The following is a 12,295-nucleotide window of genomic DNA, read 5'->3' as shown; positions in this document are numbered from 1 at the left end:
CAAACAAAATCTTAAAAAAAAAAAAAAAAGAAAATGACCTGAAAAACCAGGACAACCTGATGGTTAACTAAATTCTGCTATTCCCTTTGTGACCGGGGAGAAAATAACAAACATTACATTTTAAAAACATTATGTTTAATATAATAAATATGTTCTTACATTCTACATTGATGTGTCAGTTATATGTCAGTTACTTCGTTATATACTAATATGCACTGATTTTAATATTATCCTTAAAAAAATAACAAAGGTGACAGCAGTCAGCTCTGTGAGTGCTTCACATTTTTTTATAATTTTGTTCTCAGTTAACTGCAAAATAGGTGCCCTTGTTTTCCCCAGGCTTCTGGACTAGAGTTTAGTCCATTCCATAAATCACATAATACTTAATGATGAGGACAAAAGTGATACTAGCTAGCCACTCTAAGTGGTTTACAGGGACCCTCTCATTTAATCCTAATGACAATTCTACGGGGCGGGTCATGCTATTGCTAACGTGCTTTATAAAGGAAGCCACTGAGGCTCGGGGAGGCTGGGAAGGTGGGATTGGAGCCCAGGCACCTTCCCTCCAGAGCTCACATTTCTCAGTCACTCCTCTCTCCCCTGAGTGAGGCAGGACTCACATGGTTGTAGCCACACTTGGTCCCAGTCATCACCAGCCCTGGGTCCAGCATGTCACCCTCCTCCTCGGGACCACGGTAGACATGGGTTCCCCGGCACCGGATCTGCCTCCCATTCAAGATGATGGTGGTGTCGATGGGCACTGCGTTAGACTCCAGCGGCCGGGCCTCAGAACTCTGACACTGGATCTTCCCACACTTGGCATCTCTGAGCCCGAGAGAGAGGGAGGGAGGGAAGGAGGTGGAATCAGAGGCAGGGGAAGAGCTGGGGCACAGAAGAGCTTTGGTCTTTCTCGACCAGGAGAGCAGCTCAGATAGGGGAGGAGCCAGGGAGCTGTGTTTGCTCTAGGAACCCAGCAGGAGAGATCTCACGGGAGCTTAGATTCAGGACAGGAAATGAGATCCTTGTCTGCAGGTAGATCTAGGCCAAAGAACGAGCCTGGGGAAGTCCTCTCGACTGCAAAGACAACTGTCTGACCTGAGCAACTGTCCACTTATCCTCCAGCCACCCCCTTGCACGTAGGGGCTGCAGCCAGAAGCCTGGTGTCAGCCCCAATGCCCCATTCTCTCTTGCTCCTGGGTTCAAGTGATTTTTGAGCCCTGTCAATCGTCCCTCATATATATTAACCCTAAATCACATCACCGTCCTTCTCTACCTGGACACCAGGGGTTGGATCTCCCTGCCTCCTGTCTTGCCTCCACTGGAGTCCAATTTCCGAACTCCTCTCAGCCAAAGTCCAAACTGCCCTAGTCACACCTTCATGGCTTTTCATGATCTGGTTCCTGCTCAGCCATCCAGGCTCATTTCTCAGCAGCACCCCCTCCTCTGTACCCCAACATCATACTTAACTCCATCAAACTGTTATCACCATTTCCTACCACCAGTTTTTCTCTACTCATCTATCTGCTCTCCCATGTGCCCGCACCATTCCCCATCCTGTTCAACTAGATAATTTCTCCAGATCTCAGTATAGGCGTACCTTCCCTTGGGACACCACCTTAACCTACGAAGACCAGGTTGGGTGGCTCTCTCCACAGTTCTGTTATCACCTGGTATTGTTAATTAAAAGTCCCACATATTCAGCATCATACCGGCACACGGCAAAAGCTCAACAGATGGGTGGATGGTTGGTTGGAATGAATGAATGAATGAACGAACGAACGAATGACAGGCTATTCAGAAGAAGGTATAATTAGCATCCCACAGAAATGACCCAAGAGGGCTGATTCTCTGCCCAACTATAAGGTCCCAAAAGGAAGCGTAGCCAGCTCTCTAGGAAGCACTGCCATCCACACTGTCGCTCTGACTTCCTTAGACTGAATGGTACACTGTCTAACAACGGGCCTGGAATAGGGGACTGACTGATAATTATCTAAAGGCCCAGGCTGCTGATCTGGGCAGGAGTGAGGACAGAGCAGAAATGGCCCTGTCACCCTTCATCTTCTGGAGTTAGCCCTAAGGTCATCACCTCATGTTGCACTTTCTGTGTTCCCCATTCATGTCCTTTCCACAGTTTCCAAAGGTGTCCCCTGCCACATTCACCTTCTCGAAGCAGAGATCAGGAGCAGGCCGGGCTCCTGGGTGGGCAAGAAACATTTATCAGCACACTAGCCAACTTTAGGTGAAGTCAGAAGCCCCCAAAGTACAAAGCTAGCCCTTGGTAAAGTCATGAGGTTAAGAACGTTTCTGGGGAGGGAATGGTCAGGTTCTTCCTCCTGTACCCCCATCGAGCTGTTCCACCCCCAACTTCTCATCAAGACCTATTCACAGAAAAAGGTTTTATATCAGTTCTTTATACCATATTGAGGTGTTAAATCTATGGGAGGTTTGTGTGCTAAGCCTTCTCTGTAATGAAAAAGCCATGTCCCATTTCGGATTTTAAATTAGGTAATAAATGCACAGAATTTTAAAGAAATAAAGTATGTATTTTTCTAAGTAGCCATTCCTGTTCCTACTTCCCCACAACCCGGAGAAGCAATCACAACTAACAGTGTATCTTCTGAAGATAACTGTCTCTCTCTTCTAGAAACAATTCTTATGTATCTTCTAGAGAGAATCTTTCGAATAAAGAATGGCAGCAATTCTAATCACTATTCTGCAACTTGCATTTTCCACTTAATTTATTGTAGGAGATGGTTTTATTCAGTACATACAGAGGGGTCCACGACATGGGTGTACCAGGATTAATTTAATTGGTCCCTACCGAAGGATATCTAGGGTCCTAGAGCTATCACTAACACTACCGCAGAATCCTTCTAAATCTATCTTCACATACATGGGCAAATAGAGGAGTAGGATACTCTCCTAAGTAGGGGAATGGACAGATCCAATGGGAAGCTCACAGGAATTCTGATATCTTCAAATTGCTTTCCATAGGGGTTGTACCTATAGGTCTCCTCACATTCTCCACACTACATTATTACCACTCTTATTACTATAGTTATGGTATTATAATGATTATTATATTACCGTTTCAGTCTTTGCCAGTCTGAGATATGAGAAATCCCATCTCATAGTTGTTATAATTTGTTTCCCCTTAATATAAGTGAGGTTAAATATCTTTTCACAGCTAAGGGTCATCGGAATTTCCTTTTCTGTCTCCATCCTCTGCCCATTTTTCTGTTGGGTTATTCTTATCCATTTACCCGCTCTGAGGATTTAAAGCATCAAGGAACTGGGAAGAATGCTGTTCACTGTCTCTCTGAAGGTCTACCCTGGGTCAAGGGGAAGTAGAAAGGGAGTATCTAGAGATGCCGCCTGGAAGCAGTGGGGTGGGAGGAGGGCTGCTCTGTGGGACGGTCCTTACCAGGCCCCCACAGCTGCTGGCACTGCTCCTGGTAGGTGAGGCACATGCCATTGTAGCAGTAGGCCTGGCCACCCTCACAGGGGGTGCCGTCCATCTGGTAGAAGTTGGTGGGGCAATGCGGAGACTTGCCCGTGCAGAATTCTGGGAGGTCGCACTGCCGTGCCTGCTCACGGCACAGAGTCCCAGGCGCCAGCAGCTGAACCGAGAGGAACAAGAGGGGAAAAAACAGTCAGTCTTCCGCATGTCCTCAACCCGACCAGCAAAGGACTCATGGGCATCCCTCTCGTGGAACAGAGTTTCCCTTTTCCATTATCCCAGGGACCGCTATTTCGCATGACCTCGTTAGCTTCAACCATCATCGGCCTTTTAAGATGAATCATGACTTAGAGGTTTTCAAGGTGTTTTCACAAATGCTAACTCATTTCCTCTTCTTAGCAGTTTTAAGAACTAGGTAAGAATAATACTTAGGCAACAATTTACAGTTTACTAAGTGCTTTAGTAAGAATGGTTACTTTTATGGAGCTCCCACTTAATGGCCAATACAAATATTACCTCATTTACTTTTCCTGAGAGTCCTGCATAACATAGAGTTATCCCTATTTTACAGATGATGAAAGCTGAGGCAGAAGAGGTTAAGCGAGGTATCGAAAAGTCTGCTGGTCAGTAAGTGGCTGAAGAGCCAGGCCCACTAATATATTCACATGAATGTGTGTGCACATACATATATACACACACACACACACACCATTCACACAACACCCCCGAGTTTACAAAGCACTTTAGCAGTAATATATCCCCATTACTGAGCCAAGGTCTCAGGCTCCAAGCCTCATGTTTCTACACACACTTCTCTCTAGAGAATCCTTTCTGAGAACCAAACTGAATGGGCATTGTCCATGCTTATTCTCCGGCCCTTGTCCGAGCCTCAAGGGACCCCACCCAGCACAACCTCCACGGGGAGATGCCAAGTCTACCCTGGAGTCAAAGCCAAGTCTACCCTGGAGTCAAACTAGACGGTGAGTTTCCCCAGGCCTATAGGAAAGCTACATCTGAGAAGAGGCCCTCCCTACTCCCAGGACACCCCACACCACCCACAAGGCCTTCCCAGGAGAGAAGGCAGAGAATGGCCCTGCTGAGCCGTCTGCTGAAAGCACGGAGCCTCGGCTGCCAAGGCGGACCCTGGCGATGCATGGAGGAGGAAGAGGCAGGATGCATCTCTACCACCAGAGCAGGAGGGAAGTGGGGAGGATGCACCTGGAGCCAGCCTGCCTGGCTTCAGATTGCCGCTCCTTAACCAGCAGTGGGGCCTGGGACAGCTGCTTAACCTCTCTGGGCTAGCACAGAGTCAACGGGGATAATAACCTTTTCATGGGATTGTTACAGGACTGCCTTCAAACAGAGCACTGGAACAGTATTTAGCACGTAACGAGCACTTGGCAAGTGGCAGATGGAAACCTAGGTCCAGAGTTCGTAGCCAAACTTCGGGGCCAGATGGGCTTCCGACTTTTCAGATTTCAGAAAGGAGACGTTACACACGTACACACATATGTACGTATATGCATTCACACAGTACATCCCCCCAGGAAGGCCCGGGGTTATACTTTATAATCGAACACATTGATTTTTCTGCAGCACAATAGAAATATTCACTTTGAGTGTGTCTTTCTTAAAAAAAAAGACTGTCCTTACGTCAATTCAGGTAAAATTTGCCACCAAATGTGTTAAGAAATTTTTTTCCTGGTTTTTAGAATTTTCTGAATTTCAGAATTACAGATAAGAGATTGTAAAGCGATAGTGGCAATGAGTAGTAAGACCTTCCACATCGATACTAGGCGTGTAGGCTCCAGAAGCAGGGAAGCATGGTTCGGCGCCTCCTGGCCATGTGACTGGGGGTCAGCCCCTTACTCCCTCTGAGCCCTAGTTTACTCATCTTAAAGTGAGGAGGAGGTTAATAGACGTCTCCTGGGACTTTTGTGAGAACTGAATGAGATAATATATATAATATATATCTCTGCATAGTGCCTGGCATCTAATAAGAAGCCCACTGATATTAATCAAAATTAGGTCGATTGTTATTATGAGCTCCAAATGAAATCAAGCCTACTCTCTCTGGACACTTATTTGAAGAGAAAAAAAAAAGTCTTCCTTCCATAAAACAAAGTCAGGGAGATAGACCATAAGAGACTCTAAACTCTAGGAAACAAACTGAGGGTTGCTGGAGGGAAGGGGGGTGGAATGGGGTAACTGGGTGACAGACATTAAGGAGGGCACGTGATGTAATGAGCACTGGGGGTCACAGACAACTGATGAGTCACTGAACTCTACCTCTGAAACTAATAATACACTATAGGTGAATTAGCTAAATTTAAACAAAATAAAGTTTTAATAAATGAATAAATAAAGTCAGTCTTCCATCTTCCAGGTAGCACAGCCCTCTGGGATGACTTGAAACCAGTGAAGTATGGTACAGGAAGTAGTAAACTTTATCCAGGGCGGGGTGGGCGGGGGGTCAGCCCAGCTGCGTGTTCCTGAAACTCGGCAGCCATCACTTCCCTGGGATGGAGGCTGAGTCCCAGCCATTAGCCCACAGCAGAGCACTGAGTTTTTGGATCAGAACCCTGGGGTTCTGGGGGCAGTGGGATGGGAAAAGGGCCTCTTACCTTACAGCGGTGACAGCAGGCACCGTGGGCACACTCAGCCCCTTCCCTCAGGGTGCAATTCGAGGCATTGCAGCACGGGTTTTTACATTCCTGCAGGGGCGGAGGGTATGGCCATGAGCCTCTGGGGCAGCTGAGCAGGGAGACGGGTGGGGTGAAGCCCTTCCCCCACCCCCCACACTTCCCCACCCCTGCCCCACATGCCCCTGGGGCCCAAGCTCCCTAGAAAATCTTTACCACAAAATTCGCTTTATAGGTTTATCATGAAGCTCATGTATATTAATCACAGAAAATATATAAATGCACACTCATCAGTAACATCACAACACAGACACACATTTTGCATGTGAATATTTACCCAGGTGTTTTTCCCTTTCACATAGATACATAGTTATTTTACAAAATCATAGTATCCATGCTGCTTTTTAATCTAATATGTACATTTCTCCCTGAAGTCCTGTATTCTTCAAAAACATGATGTTTAGCATAATATTACACTATAAAGGGATTCCGGGATTTGTTTTCTCATCCCCAGTAGAATGTCCAGAGACCACGTCTTCTACTCCTGCCCTCCCCACCCCCACACTCCTGGGCCTGTTATCCTCTAAGAAAGGCCACTGAAAGCAAAGGCTGGGCTGGAACAATCTGAAGTTTATGTCAGTCCTGAGGCCTGCCTCCCCAGACTGCTCTCACCACCTGCTGCTCTTCCTCACCCTTCACTGGCCTGGACCTTTCTGGAACAGAACGTCTTTATGGGTTCTTCCTTCTTGCCTTATGGGTCCTGACGTGCTGATGTACAGCATGAAATTTAGAAAGATGCTGAAACATCCCAACGACTCTGAGTGTCTTTATCACTCTCCTACTATATTCATAGGCCTATCCTAAGCCACCTGACAATGTGCCAGGCCCCCTAGGTCCACCACAGCACTGTGAGGCATGATTACTGCCATTTCACAGATGGGGAAATGGAGCTCAGACAAGTCCTATGCTGGCAGGCACACACCCACCAAGTGCTGAAGCTGAAGTTAAGCCACGTCTGCCTGCGGCGTGTCCCAAGCTTATGAATCATATCATAACCTTAACCGCCCAGGTCTGGCAAGGAGAGACACATCCCATGCCCAGCTACCATAGCCATCCACTTGTTTCCCCTAAGAGAAGGAAGAGGCCGCTTTCCTTCCATTAATCTCCCACTGTCCTGGGCTCCAGGCAGGGTTTGCTCTCATTTCAGGGCGGGGTTCCTCCTCTAGCTGAAGTGCGCTTTCTCTCCCTGTGCTCCTCAGGAACTCCTAACTTTGCCTTCAGATACGGGGTCAGAAGTCACACGCTTCTGTAGGGCAGCTGCTCTCACACTGCAGGTGCTCACAGCACAGACCACTGGCCCTCCTAAGCCTCTACCAGAGATGGTACTCAAATACTTTTGCATTATATGGTCAATGTATGTTTCCCCCACTAGATGATATGCTCCACAAGGACAGGAACCTGTCTGTTTTTGCTACCCATCCTGTCCCTAGCACCCAACATAGTGCCCCACGCTCAGTAAGTACTTGCTGAACATACACCAGCTGGCTGAGCCCACTCGCAGACTGCTCCTCAACTCCACTAGACCCTCCATGGTAAGAGGCCTGACTCCCTCCTTTCTGATGGGTCTGGATCGATCTCTCTGAACTGGTAGTGGTGGGAGTGGCAGAGCCTTTAACTAGTTTTTGTTTTATTAGGAAAGTTGTGTGCTGGCATTGGAGACAAAACTCAGGGGTGGCTGGATGGCTCAGTCAGTTGAGCGTCTGACTCTTGGTTTCAGCTCAGATCATGATCTCAGGGTCGTGAGATTGATTCCTGTGTCGGGCTCTGAACTGAGCGTGGAGCCTGGCTTAAGACTCTCTCTCCCTCTCCCCCACTCCACCCTTGCTTTCTCTCTCTCTCAAAATCAAAACAATACAAAAACCAAAAGTCAAACCATAGAGAAGGTTATAACATCAAACAGTCGTATACAAACCCTCAGTCTCCCCTTCATACAGTTGACTGTTTTGCATACGTTAATGTACATATTTCATCCTTCAGAAAATAGACATGAAACTGTCCAGTTCTGCTTTTTTGCAGAACAACACACATCTGGCAAAAATGACAGAGCTACGCTGCACGCCCACCACCCATTCTGAAGATCAGAAGGAAGTACAGAGCTTGAACACAAACAGTTCTGTTCCTTCTTCCTGCGGCAGCCCTTTCTAGACCTAACAGTACTTCCTACATCCTCTTTCAATCCTCTCTTCTCCAGCCCAAAGAGCACAAGTTTGTTATTTTAAGCCTCCTCAAGGCCCAGGTTCAAGTTCATGTATCCAACCGTGTGGCCTCTAGAATAAAGTCCGTGCAGCTGGAGGACCAAGAGGCCATCTGTAACCGCACTGGGGAGGAGACGATGGGTTTTGGTTAGACCAGACACTCACAAAGTGGACACCAGCGGGGCCAGCCTCAATCTGAGAGAGTCTGCACAAATGGTCCATATTGAAGTCTTACTTTCCACATCTGATTTGTGATGGGGTCCATGCGTATGTGGGAAATGCCTAAGACTAAGAAGTGGTCAGCTGCATTCTCTTTGACGCAAAGATTCGAAACCAGTGCACACTCTCCCCTTCCCACTAGCATTACCATGACACCTTACCTCTTCCTCCCCACAGTCACATTCTTCCCCATCTTCCAGGTACCCATTTCCACACCTCCGGCCTCCATACAGCGTCCTGGTGTCTGGCATATTGGAGAGACACATCCCACCGCCTGACTGCAGATACCTGTCCAGCTCCTTCCTGTTGCAGCCATTGAACACTCTTGGAAAGGGATGCCTGGCAGAGAGTAAGGCTGGAGTCAGCTGGGATCTGAGCCTCAGGCAGCCAGAACAGTCTCAGTCCTGCCGCCCACGAGGCTGATTCCACCTAATCTTAGACCCCCATAGTCCCAGGCACACACACTCTGTCGCCTTAGAACATCACCGATACATTATCTTACAATTGTTTCTCAGCACCCCATGACGTTCTTTTTCCCTCACTGTGCATAGAGGAGGTATGTGAAAATCAGAAGCAGCAATTTCTGCCCTTTGTAGGAAAGGGTGCCATAAATAAAGGGTAATTGAATATGTTATAATAGGTTTCCTGAGTTTTAGAGCTGAACAGAATACTAGCCAATCCAAACTTTCCTGAAGCTGTTATTAGATGGAGATTTTCTTGGAACAAAAGAACAGGCCAAAAAAAGCCAAGATCATGGGTTTAGTTTCTTCACTGGGGCCGGGGATCTTATGACCTCTATTCTAAGGATACAGGCAGCACTCCAAACTCAACCATCAATTCACAAATGCATAGTTTTATCACAAGATTGTGAAAGGTGCCAAGTCCTTTTATTGAAAAAAAAAAAAAAAAAAAAAAAGAATCAGAAGTCATACATTCTCTAGCAGCAGGTCAGTACCACAATTTAGGTCTGTAAAGGAAGAGTTATCCTGTCCGCAATGCACTAAACCAACTAAAAGTTAACCCCTTCCATTGTTCATTCTGTCATAAGACATTTGTGGCCAAAAATTTTTAAACTACTTTAGTAGTTTATATTTGCGTATAGTTTAAAACAAAATGGAGTAATAATTGATATCACTCCCAACCATATGACTATAAACACGCTTTTTAGATTGAAAGAGAAAGGGGTGGCCTTAACCGTGAGCTCTTAGGGATTTGAGCAAGACCCGTGGAGTTGTATTCTGCGCATCAACATCATCCTTTGTACGTCACAGCCAAGAAGTGACAGACAAACACCGGACACTGGAACTCCAAGAGAGTTGCATTTCCTCTTAGGGACACTGAAACACCATTCCCTAAGAAGCATAAGCAGGCTCTAATGGCTTGGGATAGAGGGAACACAGACTCCCACCATGATACCTTCCAAAGAGTGACTCAGGTCTTGGAAGAACCCAATGCCCTCTGCTGCATGAGTTCAGATACTAAATACTAAGAGTTGTAACTAAGAATGTGGGTGTTAACAGAATTCTTTCAAAAGCTCTGGTTAAAAAACCCCTCACAGCTACAGGGAGATGTAGCTGGCCTGCTCTTGTTCCTCATGGTAAATGCAACCTGTAAATTCCCTGAGAAGTCACTTATGTGGGCATGGATGTCCCCTGTCCTTTCCCTTATTGTGCAGGCTACATCAGAACTTTGAGTCAGCACTGACAAAGTTCCCTTGGGATGAAGGGACTTAAGGGTTGGGGCTGTTCAAAGTGAGTCCTCTTCAAAAATTCATGAAGTGAAAAGGATACATGGGGTCAGGCCAATTTTCTAGCTGAAGACACTAAGACAGAAATTAAGTATATCTAGGGTTCCACCAGCACCAAACCACCTGCTACAGACCTAGAGCTCCTTGCACACATTTGCTTTCTTGGTTCTCTTCCAATTTCTTTGTCGTCAACCACATGTCTCTCCAAAGCCCCCGAGAGAGCTGTAACAGAGGCTCCTAGGGCCCATGGGAGGAACACTTGGGTTGTACCATCCTCACACGCTCTGCTCTCCCCACCTTGCTGTTTGACTCACCCGGTGGCAGCCGCCATGATGCACCCGCCGTCAGCCGCGCTGGCCGAGCAGCAATCCGCAGAGTCATGGCTCATGCCAAAGTTGTGGCCCATCTCGTGGGCCATGGTGGCAGCCACGCCAATGGCATTCTCAGAGTGGTCCTGCCCAAGGAGAGAGTTCAGGTCAAGAAGACATCTCTCCCTACTCCCTGCTTCTGTCTTTTCTTAGCCAGGCCTCACAACTGCCCGCTGATTCCAGGATCAGCGTGTACAGACTCGGTGATGGAAGCCTGTGCTTTTAACTGTCATGCTACATCTGTGGGTAAAGGGGGGTGGACAGACAGATGGGAGAGCAGGCCTCCTTGACATCTACTTCACAGGTTAGAAACAAATCATCCAAACATCCACAGAGCCAGAGAGAATTTCAAAAGAAGGCTGGAATTTCCTAAACATGACTTTGAGACAAGCTCTTGTTTCATAATGATATGCATAAGAACATAAAACCTAGGATAAAGAATATTTTAAAATCTCTGTTATCTTACTATTCTCTAGTCCCTGGTTTGGAACACATGAGAGATCTAGCGACATCACTAGATGTAATGTAGGATTCTCCTGAGCTTGAAAATTGGGGATAAACTATAATAAAAGAAAATTACCCCTGGATACTTTCATCTCTAAGAATTTAGTTATTTCATTTTAAACAAATGCCCTACTTGATGTCAAGGTTTTTTTTCCCCTGCAATTATATACATACATATATATATTCCCCGCCCCCCCCCCCATCCGCCCCCGCCAACAAGACAACCTCCTGTCCTGTGAGGCAGTTTTCTGCCTTCTGCAGCATCAACATCCTGGCAGAGACTCACCATGTTGACTCCTCCAGACTGGTACACGGAGCACATGGCCATGAGGGGGGCCAGCCCGATGGTGGTGCCGTGGAAAGACATGCCCCTGCAGGAAGGAACAAGAGGTCATTCAGATGGCAGCTGTGAGGGCTGTTCCTCTGTGCCCGCGAGCAGGCGGCCATCATGGTGTTCCTTGGCCCCGCTGCCATTCCCAGATCGTTGCCAAGGAGAGACCCTTGTTCTAGGCCAGCTGGACAACTTCCAGGTCACCACACCTCTCACTTCCTCGCACCTACTCTCTCACTGTTCCAGAGAACTGGAAAGGGCAAAAGGCCACTTTTTCCCACAGTATGCCCAGAGCCCCATTCCCTGGAAGGAAATGGGCGGGGCTCATAAAGCTGCATCCCATTCCTGCTGCAGAGGAAAAGGTCAGAGGGAGGGGCTGAGCGAAGAGTGGCACAGGTTCTGACGCTGAAGTGACTCATGACCACTTCTGCCAGCTGCCACGGTCCCGTGCCATACCCTCGGCTCTGCGGTATGCGGGACAGGGTGGGGTGGAGGGATTGGGCAGCAGCTGTGGGGGCTGATGCTTCATTTCCACATCACTTTGGGGCCAAAGAAACAGATGTGTCCCATCAGGAGTCTCAGAAAGTGCAGCTGGGTGCAAAGATGAGCTGTTTCTGCCTTTGTTTTGCAATGGTGATGCAAACCTGCCAACAGCCAGTGACACTCCCCCGGCTCAATCCATCCCTCTCTCAGCTGTATCCATCCAGGGCAGGGGAGAGGGAATGAATAAAACACCAGTATTCTCATGCACGCCATAAACAGGGAATTT

The 12,295-nt window shown here is 47.4% G+C and overlaps 1 protein-coding gene across 1 annotated transcript in view; it reads right to left on the bottom strand.

The window, feature by feature from the left end:
* Positions 1–12,295, bottom strand: part of ADAM19 (ADAM metallopeptidase domain 19) — a 79,968-nt gene that overhangs the window by 10,774 nt on the left and 56,899 nt on the right. Inside the window, exons 10-16 of the mRNA XM_080803770.1 lie at positions 11,482–11,566; positions 10,638–10,777; positions 8,738–8,915; positions 6,085–6,174; positions 3,425–3,620; positions 2,087–2,195; positions 621–825 (exon numbers count right to left, since the gene is read on the bottom strand). Of these exons, the coding sequence (XP_080659896.1) occupies positions 621–825; positions 2,087–2,195; positions 3,425–3,620; positions 6,085–6,174; positions 8,738–8,915; positions 10,638–10,777; positions 11,482–11,566 (1,003 nt within the window). The remainder of the gene's footprint in view (positions 1–620; positions 826–2,086; positions 2,196–3,424; positions 3,621–6,084; positions 6,175–8,737; positions 8,916–10,637; positions 10,778–11,481; positions 11,567–12,295) is intronic.

This window comes from Martes martes, assembly GCF_963455335.1.
Source record: "Martes martes genome assembly, chromosome: 5".
In the NCBI taxonomy this organism is placed as follows: Eukaryota; Metazoa; Chordata; class Mammalia; order Carnivora; family Mustelidae; genus Martes; species Martes martes.
The sequence above is the reverse complement of the archived record's forward strand: the minus strand, read 5'-3'. Positions and strand labels throughout refer to the sequence as shown.